Below are 20,753 nucleotides of genomic sequence, written 5' to 3'. Positions count from 1 at the left end.
TGACAGCCATGTGGTTTCATATGACTTCTTATGTGTGTCTGAAATTCATGAAAGGCTCAGTTTATCTGCAGTAACATGGACATAAGAAATAGATAAATAAAGAAAAACCCCATACATTTTCACAAAAATCATACACAAGTATGTATGTGTCTGTGTATATACATATATAGTCATATATATGTATATGTATGTGTGAGTGAGCGTGAGTGTGTGTGTGTGTGTTTATGTATATATGCATGTATGTATTTAGCACCAGGTTGTTTAGACAAGACAGGTATTCTACTTATACTGGAAGCTCATATCAAGGGGAATGTTCCGCATTTTACAATCATGTAATACATGACTAAATGTTTGGTGCAATGAAATACATGGAAGTGAAATATGTGAAACATTCATACAATGGAAGGTCATAAATGGATTGAACAAAATAGCTGGGTCAAGGGGGGATTTTCTTTTATTCAAAGCTAAGTATTTCACTGAAGTATACCGAAAAGCATGATAATCTTAGTTAACAGCAGTCACAGTGTATTATCTGGCTGCAGCCACGCTGTCTCCTGTGCTTTGGCCCCCCTTCACATGGGTAGTGGCTTTGGTTCGATTCCTCATCAGTGTAGTTGTGGACGGCTGTGACCTGGGATCCTCTGTAGGACCACGGCGGCTGGTAGTCCTAGGCCTTGGTGGGACAACCATATTGGCTCGGAGAGACAGGGGTTGCCTCCGTGTTTCACTAACTGTAGTTCGGAGTGGTGGTCGCTGGGGAGAGGGGCTTGCTGTCCGTGAAGGGGGAAAAATACATTGAGCAGTGCTGAGACTGCGACGCGTGGAGGTGAAGATGCAGCGGAGCGGTGTGCGGGGGCTTCCTCCTGGCATAGTGCAGTTAGACTGCGTTGGTTTGGATCTCCCTGGGTTCGGTGGAACACTCATCCCTACTCTCTGTGCTTTAGGCCTGAGGTGCAGCACAAGGAAAATTGTGTTGATTTCCAAATACAGTTAAAAAAAATTTCAATTAATTACAACTAGTTGTGATCAGAAAAGCTCTACATTTTTGCCCATCACAAGTTATTTTTCATTTACAGTTAACAGAGCAATTAAAAATCTTACCCGCTGCAACCAGCTGATGCTGGTCTGGAAGTACTGGCACTCGGCAGGGTAAGAGGGGAGGGAGCCACTGCCATCAGACCAGCAGAGGGCATCTTTACAGGCGTAACAGGTCGAGGTATCCTACTGTGCCACTCATTGCTCCTTTGGTCCTTCTTTCTTCTGGCTGAGTCATCTGACTCATGAGTGTCCTCTTCAGAGCCAGTTGTAGAGAGAGTCTCTGAAGCTCTTCTGGGCTCATCGCCAGAGGACAATGAGGAAGATGTCCGGGACGCCAGCCTCAAGCAGCGGCCATGACGTTGCCTTTCCACTACCAAACGGGCTAGGTCTTGTTTGGCCTTCCGGCGGATCCACTCTCGGGAAGAGACAGACTCAGAGCCAGTGTCTTCCTCAGACACCAGGATGGGGATACGGCTCCTGCTCCGTGGTCGAAGAGGCTTAGGAAGTTCAGAGCTTGTCGATTCCACCTCTACTCCTTCCTTTTTTTGGAAGGTGTCCTCTTTGGATTCCTCTAGTAAATTCTCCTGCCTCCCACCTGTTGTCTGACCTGCCTGAAAATCTCCAGGTTCCACAGAGCTAAGATTGGGAAGATTGTCCGGTTTGGTGCAAGTCTGGTTTTGCATTATTCCATCGAGCACAGTCAGGACTTGGGGCTCTTCAGTGGGAGTCTGGGATGACACTTCAGATTGAGCACCTGCTGGCCCTTCTATTTCAGGAGTGCAGACCGGCCTGTCCTTCTTCCATTCTACCCTCTGTTGGGACTCACCCTCCACTGAGGCTTCCTCAGCAACTGGCAAGTTATCATGCTCATCATCCATGACTTGTGGACAACTGGAAAACATGACATTCAGATGAGTTGTCTCAGCAATGTGAACAAAAGTGCGCTCAACTTTGGTGAAGGGGGGTGATGCTGCTGAAGCAGTAGAAACTGTTGTTGTGGGGATAGTAACCAATGATCTCAGTCTCTGTTTGGAGACAAGGGTGGATTCAGGCTCCATGGCAAGCTGATCGTTCTCTGAAGGGGTTTGCTCTGGTTTACTTCTCTCTACAGGTTTCTCCCTCTGCACAGTGTCGCTATCAATTGTGCCCTGCTCAGGATCAAGCCCTTCTCCAGCATTTGGGGACTTCCTGGTGTCCCCTGGAGAGAACAGAACAAGAGTTTTAGAGATGTCCTCCTGATCTTGATCTGCATCTGCAACAGACCCAGGCTCTCTGCTGCCTCTGTGATGGTCATCAGCGAGGAGGGTGGATGGAGCCCCATCTTGGCTGCGCTCTGTGCTCTTTCCACTGGCTCCACTGCTGGACTCGCTCTTCGTAACATCATCGTCACGTGGTCCATCATCCTGGGTGTCAGGAGGCGTTGCTGTGAAGGTTCGCCGCTGATGCAAAGAACCAGTGAGCATGACAGTGAGGAAGTCTGCCCTCTTGGCCTGTAGCTGAGGAAGGATGTGCAACATTTGCTTCTCCAAGGACTGTGCCTTAGTTCTGTAGTCAGTAGGCGAAAGCAGAGGTTCAGCTGACTCTTGAGTTTTAGGATTAAAAACCTGCAAGAGCAGACATGTGAACAAGGTTACACAAGGTTCTGGGTGGTGATATAGATTATTTAGTTGTACAATACTGTGCAAATTGCAATGGCAGACTCCAAATATTTCACATCATAAAGTAATTTTATACAATTTTCTACATAAATGTGGCAACCACAAATGGAACGCACAATTGCTTCTCAAACAATTTAATAGTCTTTTGGTTGTATACAAGCTTTTCAGGATTGTCTAGATTACATACATAGAAAAGGCACAAAAATGCATTGCAGAGTTCTCCCTTTTAAGCAGTCCACTACGTTGTGTTTTTTTTTTTTTTCAAGTGTATCCCATCACACAGATTTACTTTACAGTACATACAGACTATAACCAATTGGATTACATGCTTTTATCGATATGAGGTTAATTCAATAACTATTCTATTTTCAGTGTATATTTACATAATACTGTTTATTAAAAAAAGTTTAAAATACATGCTTCATCTGTAAATATTACAAGCATACTGTACATTTATATTTTGTGATAAAAATCAAATATGCTTATGGTACATCATATTATACACATCCAAAAGACTCCGATTCCCTCTCGTTACACATAATTAACCTCTCTTAATTCTCTATCAAATATGACCAGTACAATCATACAATCCTGTGCTCTAAAAGTAACTTGTATTCACTACTTTAAAGCCTCAGAAATCCCTTTACTTTTATTGTCCTAATAATGACTAGAACAGACTGTTACAGGTTTTTGCAAATCAAGAAGTTTTTCTATAATTTTTTGCAAGTCGTTTTTGTGTGCCTGTGTGTCAAAAAGTATGTGTGGTTGAAACCAAAGCACTAAAATTATGGAGCTCAGACCGTAGCACTGAATTTCACAGTGCTTATTGTATTGTCCTGTAGGAGCAGGTTTGTCTCCCCATAAAGGGAAAATAGAGCCACATGAGGCTTTTACTACACATCTACATATGAGTCTGGTACTCATACTGGTCTTTTCTCACTATGCATTCTACTCAACAAATCTACACAAAATTACCCTGCAACCCAAATGTTTTCTCAAAACGTGCACATCAGAATTATGTTAAGTGTTTTCATTATTTTAAAACAAAACTGAAATGTGTGTCATGTTTGGTCAGCATTGTTGTGTGTTTTGTTCACACACAAAGACACGTTTGATAAAAGTCCCATGATTTTAAAGTCTGTGTCAACATGAATAAGTGGAGGTACTGTGGTCATCTTGTGTGGGTAACAGTGTGAGACTGTTGTATGTCACAATACCATAGATATTGTGCCTGTTCTCATTTCCTATTATTCTCTTCAGTTACAAAAAGCTAATACAAGAGCATTTTGAGCAGATCAACAACAATGGAAGCATATGTTTTTCCATTCTTATCTCAAAAGGCTGGACTGTTATTCCCTAACCACAAGCTGTACTGCATTCATTGTGCAAACATGCATGTTTTCTGACAGGCTGATCGAATAACTGAAATGCAACCAATGGTTTATGGGAAAACATAATTGAAATTTTTTGTCTCTTATATTCAGTATATATTCTTTCTGCAGTGTAAATTTTACACAATTTACTGAAAAAAAACAAGATAAGGTTTTGAATTTAAGGAGGGCATTCAGCCAAACTAGTGTATTTTTACAAATTAGTTTCAACAGTACGTCTAAATCATGTAGGTAAGAGTAGTGGAATATAGTAGCATTTAAATATAGATTTGTCGCATTAATAGCAATCTGGACATTAGTACCAAAAAACAGGCTGTCCAAATCGATCTCACTTTCATTGAAATGTCCATGCTCAATGTATTGATGGGCGACTTTATGGCTGATAAAAACCATCAGTTCATCATTCATTCATGAGATTCATGGCTTGCCTTTTGTTATTTGCCCTAGTTTCTCAGTGTTAGTTACTGGTATATAGGGACAAACGACATATCTAATGAGCATTTAATACTGCTTTATAAACCCATAATTACTGGTGAGTTAGAACCTAGTTAATGGTCAATTGATGCTCTCACCAGAAACAGACTAAACCTGTCAATCTTGAGAATCCCTTCAAAAATAGGAATATTTTTTAAGAGGCCATTTATAATGATCACACACATAAAGACTGTAGTACGTATACTCATGATGTCAGACAAACATAATGTTTGTTACACGACTTCATTTCCATACATTAACATATGGATAATAACTGCCCACTGTTAACCGGGCGAAATAAATCCAAATGACAGAGAATTAAAACTGCAGTTGCTTACATAGTGAACATTCTTTTAGATCAGTCATTTTAACAGTACACACTCCTTTAAAAAGTGTACGAAACAAAAGCATATGTTCTAAGGGTCTATCATTGTCTATCCTGACATATATTCATGTTTAAAACTCAAGACTAATGTATTCAGACAGAGAAAAACAGACAACATGTACAACAACGAAGTGTGACGATAAACCAACAGTCATTATTGATATTCATTGCGATCGTTATCATCATCAAATGTCATGATTCACAACTCTACACCTGATTTCAGAGTCAACAGCTGAAATGAGAATGAAATGAAAGAGTCTCAATCATACACTCTCAGAGTTAATTCAACACTGTCAGTGTTACTTATCAATGGTGAATTTGTTGTGTAGCTAGTTACTTTGCCCTGTATGCTGTAAATTTTTGGATTATGAACATTTTGGCATAACATATCAGTTTACTGTGAATAGCTTGAAACAACTTCAAAGACTACCTGAAGGAAAACACGCTCTCTGGATACACAACACCTTGGGTCCTTACATACATGCCGCATAAACTATAAACACAATGCTTTCTAATCTTTCAACTTTTTTTTTCTGAAAAACACTACAGCAGACAAGGACACTTTGGTATTGCGAAGCATAAATGACCTGTTATTTTATATGTCACACGCTTATTGCCATGCAAAGTTCTGTGTTAAGTGAACAATGGCAAACTGGGAAACAAAAATCATTTATGTGTCAGTTAAATGGCTATGTGATTTTTTTTTTTTTTTGCATTTAGAATGTACCACATACTTATATGAAGCTTGTGGATGGAGGTCTTGGGAAGTGCAAATAAATATAAGACAATCCTGCAAAATAATATGCTGCAGATTGGTTTTATAGCCCTTAACATCTATTTGACCAGCTCAAGACAACTTCTCCAAAAAGGCTTTGAGCATAAATGCAAACCTTTCTATATTTCCAGTCACTGACGCAACCTTGATAAAACTTGATTCAACTTACACGACTCGTTTCTGATGCAACGTTAATCTAAATTTCTTTTCAAATAACGTCTTCACAGTATGCCCTCACTGACCGTCTCGCAACTTTACGTTTAGAGAAAGTGGCTAAAGCTGTGGTGAGGTAATGATGAATGTGTCACCTTAACTTTCTTTTTCCTCGCCACCGGAATAAACGCATATGCAAAAATTCCATCCTCTTTCTTACTGAACGTCTCTTCAGATCATTGTTTGTCATTTCATTTCTATCAGGGCTCTGAAACAGCTATGGCTCCAAGTCATCTGTCCTTTGTAAAGTGCTACAGTGATGTACAGTACTCAAAGGACACCACAAGTTAATTATGTGCTAAGACCCTTGATATTCCAGTACATACAACAGTCAATTAAGAGATATCCTGCTAGTAAATCCGACCGTAGCTCTATAAATAAATAGCGTAAATTGAGTGATACAATGACAACTCTAAACTTCATTCCTTCTTTTTCCTTTTCCCCACAACAGTTCTTTATGCACACAAAAGCCCAAACACTCAAAATATAGTAGAATAAAACATAAGAGTGTTTTAGATGTGAGGGGACAGTGTAAAGGCCTTCTTGAAGTATCCTACACACTTCTGAAAACATTTAAATAGGTTATTCTAAAGGATAATCTAAAGCCATGCTCCTTTTACTTGCATATAATGTTTTCCTCTTGAGTCACAGCACCTTAAGTGAAGGGTAAAACAGTAGGCACGCTGACAAAGTGACAATAAGCTAGCCAGTGTACATAAAGAAAAAGTCTTCTTGGCTATCGATGGAGGCACAGAAATCCATGCCAATCTGTTTCACATCTCATGACAATGTCAAACAATTATCATAGTAGAATTACAATTCTTAACCTCCCTTGTCTCTATCCTGTGGAAGACAATAACAGAGCTTGCATAAAAGCCATAAACTGAGCATTTTCAGCGCAAAGAAATCCCTATTAAAACAGCGATTTCTTTGATGTTGTTGAATATAGCTGCAATGATGTGATAATGTGGTGACAATTGAGGCACCCCAATTGTTATTGATGAAATCATTTATGAAGAGAATCTGGTAATTTTGTGCCCCTTTTAAAACAAGCAATCACGTATTAAAACTGCCTCAGAGAAATCAACATCCACAGAGTTCAATTAAACCCTGAAGAGTCAAAAACAACTCCATGGAGGTAGATTTAATAGACAGTTTTACAGTGTATAAATATCACACTCGCTGACAGCCCAGTAATAGGACAACGAAGCTGTGTTTGCTCAGTGTGCAAGAGAGACAGATCACATTAAAAAAAAAGAAAAAAGAGAACTATTTTACCAGAGAGTACAACTTCTGGTGGTTTCTATCTGTCCCGTTAGCTCGTGCAACTACTGATAAGCCAGGGACATTTTAGAGTTTATTGCATGAAATATATCTTTGTCTCCAAAACATCCTTCACTTCCATTACAGGTGTTCATAGACATCTCAGGTTAGTCTGTGTGTGTGTGGGGGGGCCAACTCCACAAAGCTTCATAAAAGAAGCAGTGTTCAGCTCACGTTCTTGTGCCTGAGTTTAGCCAGCATCTGCTGGAACTGCGAACGAGGCAAGTTTAGCAGGGAGTGGCGGGTGCGGGGACTCCCAGGCGTCTGTAGGGGGGCATGGCGCCGCGAGCCCAAGCGACCGTGGCCATGTGCCGGGCTGCTCTCTGCCGAGCGGCTGCGCTGGATGAGGGACCCGCCGGGATGGGGGTACTGTTCAGTCTCCAACGTGGAAGAGGAGAAGACGTACGAAGCCAACCGCCTCAGCTGGTTTGGTCGCGGACTGGAGTGCTGCCTGTCCTCCTCCAACTGGAACAAATGGGGAGGGAGACAGAGTATTAAAACGGAGGAGGAAAACAGACCACCTCGTGTATTTTTCATAAACAGGCTGTCTCTCCGACTACATGCGGCAAGGAGAGGAAAACAATTAGGTTAGAGAGTCAGACTCTCTTTGATCAAGCCTGGAGTAGGTTGCCTAGAATACTTTCTTTAAGCTAAAAGGAGCAGACAGGAATAATTTTTGGTCGTGCAGCCAGCTTTGGGAGCCTCCCTATTCCACAACAACTGTTCCTTTCACACAGATTCTGACAGCATAATACAAACTGGTCTGTGTCCTTGCCAAACACAATGAATCTACATATTGTTATGCATCATCCAACTTCATTTTGCTATTTAATACTGTCTGATACTCATTGACGCCAATGCAGACGACTTAAAAAAATGGTTCATCAAGCACACAAACACAAACACACAAATAAAAGATGGATAAATATGGGTAAAAAGATGATAAGTTCTGAACAAAAAAAAAAAAAAAGAAAAAATGAAATGAAGTTTAATCAAACAGATACAGAAGGGACTATCCTAAACTGTGCTTACCCCATACACCACTTTTTTTCTTCTTTTGTGGATCCCATGGCACCCTGGCATTTTCTCCTTGGGTGAAATCAACGTGTCATACTTTTGAGCGATAGGTTGAGCAAAGGCATCAGTTATGTGCGGGGCGGGGGGGGTGAAGAGAGAGTGCTGAGAAAATGCAAATCCTCGATAGCTTCGCGACGCTTTCGTTTTGTACGCAAAGCAGGAAGTCTCAGCCATCTTGAAAAGGTTGTACTTTGAGCGAGTGAATTCAGACAGAGCGAGGTGTGTGCACCGAATACGCTTTCACATTCATATGGGAATTAACGTTTAGACAAAATGTGCTTCAGAAGAATTAATGTGTATTTAAAAATAAAAAAAAAGAATATATGTATGTATTACTGATGATGTGACTTAGAAGACACTAGGCTAATTATTTTGCTTTTGTGGTGAAAAATACCCCAAAGTGAATGTTTAAAACTGTGAATGCCTGAACACCTTCAGCGAACAGGCAGCCAGAGACAATTTTACTCAACAGTCATAAACCCTGTGGCTCACCCTAGTGGTAAATGAACAGTAAAACTACATTTGTCAGCATCAAATATCTGAGCCAAAGACCAAAAGACTGAAAAGTATAAATGTGTGTTTATGGTATGTGACTTCATAAAAAAAAAAAAATGGAATGAAAGCTTTTTATTAACAGAATATATGTTTTTCTTTCTACGCAAGTGTCACAAAAAACATATTTTAGCCGTAAAAAAGGTCAGTTCATTTGTACAAAAAAACATGTCTCTACAATCGTTAAAACGGATGCATCTTTCACATTAAATGTAACTGAAATGTTGACTCTGAAAAACAAATATAAAAACAAATCAAAAAATATTTCAACCAAATCATCTACGGCAAAGAAGAAAATAAATCACAGAACACAGAAACTCCAACTGAGAAAAACACAGTTCTGATGGTGAAGCATTACTCCTCTGAACTCCTCTGAAATGTATCACAAAATCCCTATATTGCTTTCTGGACAGAAAAAAAAAACATAACTGAGATGATGTAAGAAATCCTCGATGAAACATCCACTACATTAATGTTTTTGAATTCAGTTCCTCTGGATGCAATGCCTCAAACATTACTCTTCTATCCCTCTATTGATGCACCTCATTCAATTAACCAAAACCAAAATCAAAAGGTGGTCCAGTGCTGGGCTAAAGAAAGCCTTTTTTAGTGCATGGCAGTCTGTACGACTGAAAAGTAGATAGATTGAAAACAACCATTAGATAAAAATGAATGAATTATTTCATTCACAAGTCTGCTCCTTTCCTCTCAAACGTAGAACCAAGACGTTGCACCGACATGATTCAGAAACCAAACGGTTATGGCCAGAAAACAAACTGATGAGGGATGAGTGTGTTTGACACACAGTGTGAGAAAAGAGCCTGCATACACACAGTGTGAGAAAAGAGCCTGCATACACACAGTGTGGGCTTGTGAAGTGATATGATTGCGAGGCTTTAGCTGTGTAATGCAGGGGGAGCTGCAGCCTGACGGCAAGGTCAGCCGCTCTAGACTCTTACCTGCCTATGAGGTCCCGTGGGCTCCGACTCCCTTCGCCGCGGCCGTCCTGTCTGTAAGGAGTGACAGGGCGACTGGATAGGGCTCTCTGCGGAGGTGGACTGGCCTCTTCCCCCGCTCCTGCGTGAGGCCTCCTCCTCAGTCAGAGGCAGCATGCCTCGAGTCCGTTCCCCGTGGGTCTTGGGCCGCACCACTTGTTCCACTCCACCCCTGTGCCTCCGGCGTTCCTCACCCTCTTCAAGGGGCCTCAGCTCCTCAGGTTCCTCGTCGGTGGTCCCTGAGGTGGTGGGCTCAGCCCCCGGATGGAAGTCCCTCAGCTCCATCTCCTTGTCAATGATCACCCACTCTTTACTATCAAAATCCTCCTCCTCGGCCAATGGAACGGAACGGATAAAGGCATTGCTGTGCGCCTCCTGATCCACCGACACCTCGTTGCGGCCGCTTGCGTGCAGGTCACCACGGTAACCATCCACAGAGAGCATTTGGGCTGGCTGGGAGGAGTAGACAAGACGTGACGGCGAGCCCAAGATGTCCATGCGGGATCTAACGCATACAGATGCATTATATGGTGAGTCACGAGTCATACCGACGCATTTGACTGCAGCATTTGCTCAGTATACACGCTAGAATACACCAGCTCAGGGTTGAGAAACACTTTTGTTTTTTTATTAATTAATAGCATTATCTGGGTCTAGGTCTTGGCATAATGTAGCAGTGCACAAGATCACAATCCTACAGTAAGCAGCAGCTGTACTCTTGCAATGTGCTTGCAAAAATCTTAAGTAAATTCAGAATTCCTTTTTTTAAATCATCTTTTCTTTTTTAAATTAATACTGATAACATTGTCATTTCAGTACTTGTGATATCAATGGAAAACCTATGGACTAGTGACTTGGTAACGGTTACTTATTGTATTCTAAATGACTGGGTATCTACAAGGCAGTAAGCCAACAAACCAGTGCCTTTATTATTCCTTGCTCCTTGCTTGGTAGCCAGAGCAGTATGTAATATCTACTAGGATTGTAATGTTAGTTCAGGTGTTTATCCTGCTGAACAACCAAGACAACAAAGGAACAAAATGCAGTTAAGCTCTTTATGGTACCATAAAGAAGGAGGAGCAAGAGTTTTGGCATAATTGTACTGTGTACAATTTTACGTCTAGGTCTTGTTCAAAGGTTACTGTTCTGGGTGTTGTCCAATATCCTATGGAACAAGCAAGGATGTTCGTCAGTGTCTAAGGTGGCAAATTCCTGGTCTTGGTCTAAATCTAAATGCGGTTACCTTTGCCCATAGCCATCACCGCGGGCCTCGGCAGCGGAGAGACGGTCAGACTCTGGGCTGTTGACCCGTCGGTATCTGAGAGAGCGAACTTGACAACTGGGGGATTCTGCTCCGCCCCCACGCTGTGGTGAAACTGGACACACACCACGATTAGCCTCATCCTCCTGGCCGCCCTGAAGAACACACAAGAGGGACAGACATACCGTCATACCCTTAAATTCGTAAACTCTTCCTTTTTTCTGTTTCAAAGCTAACTATAACACCAGACTTATGTAGTTGACAAACTGGAGAGCAAAATGATCTTAATTTGCATGGATACATGAGGATTAGATTCATTAAAAACTGATTAAAATCACATTATCTAAAACTTAAAAAGGCAATGTCTTAGAGAAGAAAACTAATTGTCTGACAAGCTATCTTTCAAGACTGCAATAAGTACAGCCCATATATTGCTTAATATCCAAATTCATGACTGATAAATCTTTTGTTATCTTGCCTAGAACTGAGGCAATAACTTCATAGTACATTAATGCCTCACTCAGAGGCTGCAATGCAATATTCTCTGGCTGAAACTGTTCACTGACACAATAAACAGTGGTCCTAAATTTGAAGTCATTTCCACAAATACAAAAAACCCAGAATATTACATTGCAGTTATTATCTGCTCTGGACTGATTTACGTGCTGACAGATCTGATCAAATTTCACGCACAAAATGTACATTTAGTGTAACAAATAAATACAAAACGTAAGGTAATCTTCTATAGTTTATCATTTGTTGATACAGCAACATATTTGTCTCTGTATGCATGCCACATTGATCTAATGCTGCAAAATCCACTAGTTCTATTTTTTCTCTTGTACCCTAGCAACAATTCAGAATTGTGCTGTCTTCCAGTCACTGTCTACTGTAAAGATCATTTTGATACTGCGAGAGCAACAGAGTAGAAGTAGAGGCTGAAAGAATTTCCATGTCAGACTGAGTTCTGGTTATGAAATAGTATTAGCATTGAAAAGCCTGCAAACCTGTTTATTAACAAAGAAAAAGTTCTTATGGCAGGAAGTTAGAAGTTAAAAGGTGTTATAGTGAAGCCACCTTGCTTAGGCTGATCCTGAGTTTGTTGCGGTTAAAGTCAGTATCCTCCCAGCCCTGGGCATCGGTGGGCACCTGGCTGCCCTCACCCTGGTGACTGGGTAGAACAGGGGGCGCATTCTCCTGGTCGCTCAAGTGCTCATCCTGCAGAACATCATCTGTGTTCTCTCTCTGAAGGTCACCTTGAGCTGGAGTCATGTTGACAACCCTGGCAAAGATATAAGTTCCAGTTTTCAATTGATATAAGAAAAAAAAACCCTGATAATGGATGCCAAATAACTTTGCAGATACTAAATGAGATTGAAACAATGGGTTTTTGTACTGAATCGGAATAAAAGAAATCCCTCATTCTAAGTCATTGTTTCACTGAGGGTAGTGAAGAAATACATACAGCAATATTGTAAGAGGTGATCTCATTTTCCTTTTAGTTCATTTTAGAGTCATTTTTACGTTATAAGAGCACACTGTTTGTAAGTGCTCCCTAGTTTGTCACGAAAATGTCACAACTGAATCTTCAAACCAGGCTCTAGTGAGATTTAGCCAATGAGGTAATAAGTATGCCCAATTTCCTTGTATGGAAAATGTCTCTCATATCCCAAGGCTGTAGAAATGGCAAAATCTAGAGGAAAGGTGAGAGTACTAATGAGTCGGTGACATTTTCTGCAGAGCTCAAATATGTTATTGAAAATATGTAATAGTCATGACGTGATTCCGTACAACTGAAAATAAAAAATTGAAAAATCTGAGTAAAAAATCTTGAGAGACAATATCATGGATATTATGGCCATCACCACAACATGTGATCACATACATTCAGGATCAAAAGAAGAGCCACAATAATTGGCTATTACAAAAGATTTAGATAACGGGTACACTTTATTGTTATAAAGGAAGATTCTAGAGTTTCCTTTGAAATGCGTCTGAGAGCTGTAGTGTTGCTTCAGGGATAAAAACTGTCATCTCTCACATCTAGACTCAACGTTGTGTGTCTGTGACGTGATAGTGACCAGAGTCTTAATGATGTCCCTAGAGATACCAACAGTACATCACTGCAGAATTAGTTGTTTCATGTGTGTGTGTGTGTGTGTATATATATCTGTATGTGTGCATACATGTCCTAATTCAGCAATAGTGATAAATCTGACAATAAAAGATCAAAAGGAGGTTAGAGAGACAAAGAGGAGGGGAGAGAGAAACAGTGAGAGAGAGAGAGAGAGAGAGAGAGAGGGAGAGAGAGATAGAGAGAGAGGAAGAGAAAGAGACAGAGAGAGAGAGAGAGAGAGAGAGAGAGGATGGAAGAAAAAAGAGCTTGTGCTGTTTGACAAAGATTGCATGAAAAACAGAGAAACAGACCAGGGGATATGCTACCCCAAAGGGAATCATGAAGTTGAAGACAGCTATGTTAAAAAAAAAAAAGCAATATATTTGCTGCAAAAAGAAATAGAATGCATCTCACAGAAAACATTTCAGCAGGAGAAGTGAGAATTAAAGGAAACATCAAAATGTGTGACTGTATATAATTAATTCTGTTATATTCTATTATTATTATATTATGTTCTAATTCCAACACATGCTGGATTTATAGTAGTTTATGTTTTTTTACAAAAACATAACAAGATCCAGTAACCCACAGAGAAGAAAAAAAACCTTGCATTCATTTATAGGTAGGAACCAGTTTTGATAACAGACCAAATACAAATTGACTAATTGGTCACGTTCATGTCTCAGACACCATAAGAAGCTCTTACCCGACTATAGCAGCTGTGGGTCGTGTGTTGTGCTGTGGTGCAGTGGACATGCTGGTGGACAGCAGAGCATCTGTTCCCCCTTTCTCCCAGTCAAATGGCTCATTCTCCAGAATGATTCGCTCCTTCATACTATTGTCAAACACTGACATAAGGAGCTAGATGCCAGAGAATGGAACGTGCGCGCGCACACACACACACACACACACATACACACACGCGTATACAAACACCCACAGTAGAGCAGTGGATTAAAATCTGGAAAGCATAGAAAGTTATGTGCATTTCATTTCTGATAATATCAATAATTATAATTAAAATTAGTCGCTGTGATAGTAGTAGCCATTCAGAGAGCCATTTAATAAAGAATAAGACTTTGAACCGTGTTTGAGATTTGTGTTTGTACGCGTTCCTCTGTACCTGGTAATCAGGTTTGGTATAATAGTCAAGGTTAAGAACATGATCCAGGAAGATGTGAAACTCTGAAGGCATGTGTTTAAGCAGCATCTTGTGATCATACCGCTCCTTAATCTGACCCACTTGTTCCTACGCACAATAAGAGAGAGCATTTCAATGACAATGACATTGAATTTCACTGAAATATGATTTCAATACATGTGTCATTTTCAGTATGTTTGTTGGATGAGTGATAATAGCTAGCCATCAATGTTGGAATACTTTGTCCTTTATCTTCCGCCATGGTAGCTGTCCGACAGCAAACTCAACCAACATGTAAAGTAAAGACCACAGGTCATCATGGCGACCCATTTCCTGTTGAGAAAGACATTTTAAGACATTTGAACATTTAAAAAAAGGATAATATTGTCATAATCATAGAATGAATCCAATTTATTTACTAGGATGTATTAAAGGTGCATAAAGAAAAATATTTCAAAGATTACTAATTTTCCAAACAAGGCGTTCGAAAAAACGTACTTTGTTTTTATGTGCATTGACTGAAGCGTATCGGACAGTTCCACGGAAGCCTGCCACGGTTCGAGGCTGAAGAAAAACAGATGAGGGTTAATATAAAGATGCGACAGGCTCTTCTTCTCATCCACTGAATATGAGTGACCATGTGCTGATGCAATTATCCTCAGAGAGATATTATACTTAACACAGGTGGGAAATTCACCACAACTATAAACTCAAATGCTGTTGATGAAAAGGATTTCACTGGATAAAAAAAGGGATTCATTTTATGAAAACCTTATAAAGGTGGAAAACTGGATATGATATGCCATGACACATGAAACAACAACAACAACAACAACAACAATACTACTACCACTACTACTAGTACTACTAATAACAATCTATATTTGAGTCCCTCTGACAGGGACCTAAGAATGAGCTGGTAATCTAACATGTATGGTTTGTGCCTGGATATGGCATTGTCAGAAACAGAATAACAGTCAGAAGCTAGGCCACACTACATAGGTTGTTCAGAGAGAACATTTATTTGACCCCCCCTGAGGTGGAACGTGGAGTTCTATTATTCCAGAACAGTGAGCAGAGAACTCCCAGGTAAACACTCTTCACCACCAACTTCTATGCCAACCATTTGTGTGTGTGTGTGTGTGTGTGTGAGTGTTCGCAGGCACATGTGTTACCTAAGTGTAAGTGCATGTGACTGTGTGCCTTTCCCTCTGGGAGTCTCTATAAACTGGTTCCTGCTGTTAAGGTCACTATCATTGCATGCAAGCAGTACAGCAGGAGAACTATGTTAAGAGAGAAACTGATAAAAACCAAGAAAATCTTTCACAATACCAAACCTCAGGACCCTTAATGTGGTTGTTCTCATAATAACTGCTATTCTCAAGCAGCATTGTATAATTTGTTTGGTCGTGGTTTATGGCTCTCCTGCAGCAGGTGCGACTGCTGTTTTGTGCATCAGAGAGACAGAGAGCACTGTGGAGACACTCACGGTAACCCTCTGTCTGTGTGACAATGATTGGGGAACAAGGAGATGGTGGAGACATGCAGGTCAAAATCATAAGTCCAAAAAGGAACTGTAAAAACACAAAGCAAGACAGTCAAACAAAAAAGGTATAGAAACTATACACAACAAATTAGAAAATATCTCAAACACAATAAGAATGGCTAAGATGGGGAAAAAAAAATCAATAAAGTAATTTTCGAATAAAACAAAACCAAGTAGAGACTAAAAAACTGTAACCTAAAATACAAAGTAATAATGGGAACTCTATTTTACTGTGCCACTTTTAGATATTTCCAGAGCAACTCTAATGTGTACCTGCATTAAAGAAATGCAAGCTGTTCTATTCCCATTCGACCGATGATTTATTAATGTCTTATCAAGTAAGATATGATCCCTTCATCATACTTAACAGAATGCTTGTTACACAGTAAAGTCTGTTTACCAGTCACTGAGAAAAGCAAAGCTAATCACTAGCTTAGCTACATAAAGGAGACTGGTTAGAGTCCTAAGAGAGCCAAAGCTTTAAGGCTTTGCTAGCACTTTGTGACTGTATAAGCCATATGACTGAGTGAGGAAGAAAGAGAGAGAGAGAGAGAGAGAGAGAGAAAGAAACAAGAAAAACACAAATGAGAATGACAAATGGGTGGGGTGTGGGAGTGGGGGGGGCACAAGATATACAAGGCTGGGGTTTGGCGTTCCATCTGAATCAATAAGCAAAGCTGAGTCAGCTTTGGCAAGTGAAACCAAGAGGAAAAAAGAGGGGGAGAGAAAGGGACAAAGGGAAGGAGAGGGAAAAAAAATGTATCCTCTCCGGTCAAGCTTAGGGCCACTGACGCATGCAAGTCCATTAAATATTCATCTCATACTGCTGCACTCGAATGCTAGCATGGAGAAATACCACGCGAGAGAGAGAGAGAGTGAGAGAGAGGGAGAGAGAGAGGGAGGAGGGGGGGGATGGAGAAGGGAGGGGGATATGAGAATGCATAGTTATGATGTGCTAAAATAAGAAACAGCCCAGTGGCTGATAGGCAGGTTGTGTAAGCCTCTCAGGTTTTTCAGTTCTCTTTCAAGCTGTTTTAACTGTGACTGGAACCTCAGAGTTACCTGCAACACTGATTAAAAAGCAAAAGCTCCGTTATGTAGCACATCAGGATACAAAGCTCTCCCTTGTTTACATCTGAATGTCTCTCTCAAATTCGCAACTTGCATACATATTCAAATGCCATCTGCAAGTGATGTAATGAAATGAAAAAGACATGCAGCAGATAAATGTGGATAAAAATATTGTCACCCACTGGTCGGACTTCTCCACTTGTGTTGGTGTACTGCCGCGCGAGGCCAAAATCAAGCATATAACATTTCCTGTATGTTGAAGGCAATCTCCCCATGGCAAAATTTGACTGAAAACAAAAGACATCATTTTCTAATTACTCTCAGGGGCAATACCATAGACGAAAAACCTCTCTAACTGGGTGCCTGTCGTATTGTCCTTTATTCTTCCTGCTTGTGAAGTATCTTTGACCTCCAGCAGTTATATTTGTAATGCTTCACTGACACCCCTGAAACCTGTGCTATCATTTAATGACAGCACAAGGATAAGGAACAAGTGTGAATGTACGTTATTATAAGGGCTTTACTGTGTTTGTAATTCATCTTTTGTATCAAACAATAAGTAACATGCATAGCGAAAGAGCCTTCCCAGACATTAAACACATTCACTGGAATATATACTATCTAACCACTCCATCTCACAAGAATTGCCTTGAGGAAGCAAAATAAAAAAAAATATGCGAAATTAATTAATGTTGCAAGATGAGACAGTTTTACCTCAGGGACATGAACCGATTTCTAACCTACAAAACTGTAAAACATTTTTTTAAAACGAATAATTACAAAGATCTAGACTTAACATTAGGGGCTCTACGCACAGGTTTTATGTCTCTATGCAGGAAGCCCACAGAGTGAATGGCCTCTATAGACTCCAGGATCTGTTTTCCTAAACGAAGCGTTGTGCTCATGGTGAAAGTCCCACGGGGTTGGCTCCTTCTCAGGTCTGCTAAGTTTCTACCCTGAGAGAGAGAGACAGAACTCTTTTCATTTGACAGATATAAAACTTTAAATATAATTCACCTCGGTGGTTTTAACCAGTTATTTTGCAGTCAAGCTTTAAATTCGGCATTGAAAAACTAGTGTAAACTAACCGCCGATACTATATAATTTGCACATTTAGAAGTTTTACCTGAAGCTGCATGACGACATAGTTGAATTTGTCGTTCCTCCCACAACCAATGAACTTACAAACGTGATTTTTACCTATGAGGAAAAAAAAGACATATGGCAGCTCACATAACCTTCTAAACGAGCACAATCATTGACCATGATATTTGAAGGAAATAAGACATATTGCACGATGCGCATTCTAAGTGCTCTATTCCCCCAGCCCTATCTTGGTTTGGCCAGTTTGTTTGGGTGATGGAATTTCCGGAGTCCATTATCCAAAATGAGACGAATATGTTGTTTTTTTTTCCAGCTTATATTTTTTGTACTACGTGCACACAAGCACACATGAGCAAAAATGATGTAACAGATTTTTGTAGATTTTTTATTTTTTTAACAAAATGAGTCACTTGTGCGTATACTTCAGATCTGCGTGTCGTCCACGTGATCACCAGTCACATTTCAGGCATTAGTGCTGCTGAATGCACACGGAAAACATACAATGTGTCATCACATCTGATCTCACCACGCATCTGGCATTCAGTGACGCTAGTGATTTTATTTAACCCCTCTCATTAGACAATGGTTATGCAAACGTTAGGATAGCATAAACATCTGACACGGTGGTTTAAATGGTATTGCAGTCTGTGAAATTAACATTTTTCGACATTTTTCATGCCGTGGCTGTCGTTATATCGTTAAAGCGATGGAGGTCATGTGTGGAGATTTACATGGGTGTCATGGAAGTGACCAGTGTCACAGACAATAAAAATCAGTGTCTGTCAGGGGGCAGACAATGATTTTTTCAGTTACCTTGAAGCTTCTTAAGCACGGCCACCTCCATCTTGAGAACTTGTTTGGGCTGCTGTGCTGACTCCACTTTCAGAGCAACGTTCTCCCGTGTCAGCAAGTCCAGGGCTTCATAGATCTCCCCAAACCCCCCACCTCCTATTTTCTTCAGCTGAGAACCACAGAGAACAGAGTAAATGACTGTCAATTTAAAAATCTCTTTACACGGCTATTTTTAAATCTTTTCTTGATATCCATTATGTAATCACACACTCTCTTCATGGTTTGAAAGACTTGTGAAATCACAAAAGTGATGAGGCAGACACCAAATTCAAGGTGCACTGTGGCAGTTGCTATACCTTTCAGTCCCATTAAATTTTCCATTTTATTTCCAAAGTATTCAAAGACCACAATACAATATCTGTTTTAACCTAGTTATAAAATTATACACAGTACCATCATATTATCAGCCCCTGATCTGGACCATATTGCTGGTCATTCTATTTGACTGAGGGCTCTCCATTTAAAGATACTGATGAAGGAGGTATAGAGATCTATCAGTGGAGAGACTTAGGCCATTCTGATCATTCAACCATAACCCAAGTTATCTCTCCTGCTTCTCACAAAAGACTACAGCACAGAGGACGAGCCAATTAACCGGACTGTGACAATCAAGTGCCAAAGAAGAATTGGCCAATCATGTGAGAGAATCCTCTACTTTTATGTACAGGGCATCCATGTAGAAACAAGTCAGTCTGTGATGCCTTTTGACAAAGCAGTCACAGTGATTATGATTAAAGACCCAATAACTTCACTCTTATGTAATATCCTCCAAAGCTCTATGGATAAAGAAAAAAGCTTAGCATATAGAGAAAAAGAGCGTTGGTTATTTTTTGGGGGATTTTTATTTGATTGGCTTTATATTACCTACCAATCGACATCTATATATATTATTACTAGCATGCATACATACATATGTTATTATTATTTCTATTTTTATTAGGATGAACTTCGATGACTAGGGTGGACTAAGGGAACATTACTGTTGTTTTCAACACCACTGAAAAGTGACATGTACACACTCATTGTTTTTGCAGTTGTTAATTTTTTTTCTCTCTGACTTACCACTTTCCATCGGTCCTTGACCATGCAGTTGGGCGGCAGGATGTCCACCTGCTCCCCGGTGCCGTTCATGTTGGCGTGATCCTGAAGAGCTGGGGCTAGGCACTGCCACCCAGAGAGAAGTCGAGCAGCTCCCTGCTTAAACGAGCCATTTATCTGCAGGTAGGGTTCAAAATAAATACGCCTCAGTATCCTCTCTACACATCCTGTCACTGGACTTTTAATGAGTGACTGATGGTCTGATGGAAGCAGAGTATGGGCTAGATTTGGTGAAAGCTTTCATCTTCAGAGCCTGACCGTGATTCTGTTTTCAGAGCCATAGGTCTCTTAAAAAGACATATCTACCTTAGGCAATTTTGAAGATGTCCCTCTTTGGGGGGACTTTGTCCATTAGTGCAATAGAAAAAAATATTATTGAGAGGCATTATAAAACCAGAGTGGAGGCTGCACATATACACTGGATCCTGCTATTTATTGACCCACATACTTCCTGACCCAAATACCTTTGTGGAGAAAGACAGAACATTGTTGATATATTATTAAAAACTTCTTCAAAAACACTTAACAAATAGGTCTGAGTTGAACATATTAAAAAGGATATTAGAAGCACAGTGCCTAGCTTTATCATATAGGATAACTTCAACTAACTGTTCCCTACCAACTAACTACATATCAAACATAAGTTTTACATTTTTAATGGTTTCATTATGAAAATGCATAGA

The 20,753-nt window shown here is 40.2% G+C and overlaps 1 protein-coding gene across 1 annotated transcript; it reads right to left on the bottom strand.

Moving 5' to 3' along the window:
* Positions 1-528: 528 nt before the first annotated feature.
* ttbk1a (tau tubulin kinase 1a) lies at positions 529-20,181 on the bottom strand. Its single transcript, XM_030772101.1, has 15 exons — positions 20,035-20,181; positions 18,934-19,081; positions 18,143-18,216; positions 17,832-17,972; positions 17,199-17,303; positions 14,898-14,963; positions 14,640-14,732; positions 14,382-14,507; positions 13,965-14,119; positions 12,220-12,424; positions 11,125-11,297; positions 9,840-10,386; positions 5,501-5,507; positions 1,102-2,614; positions 529-946 (listed from the first exon to the last, which is right to left on the bottom strand). Exons 1-15 carry the CDS (start codon positions 20,101-20,103, stop codon positions 529-531), a joined length of 3,840 nt encoding a protein of 1,279 aa, XP_030627961.1. The 5' UTR covers positions 20,104-20,181.
* Positions 20,182-20,753: the final 572 nt, after the last annotated feature.

Source organism: Chanos chanos, chromosome 4 (assembly GCF_902362185.1).
Source record: "Chanos chanos chromosome 4, fChaCha1.1, whole genome shotgun sequence".
NCBI lineage: Eukaryota > Metazoa > Chordata > Actinopteri > Gonorynchiformes > Chanidae > Chanos > Chanos chanos.
The sequence above is the reverse complement of the archived record's forward strand: the minus strand, read 5'-3'. Positions and strand labels throughout refer to the sequence as shown.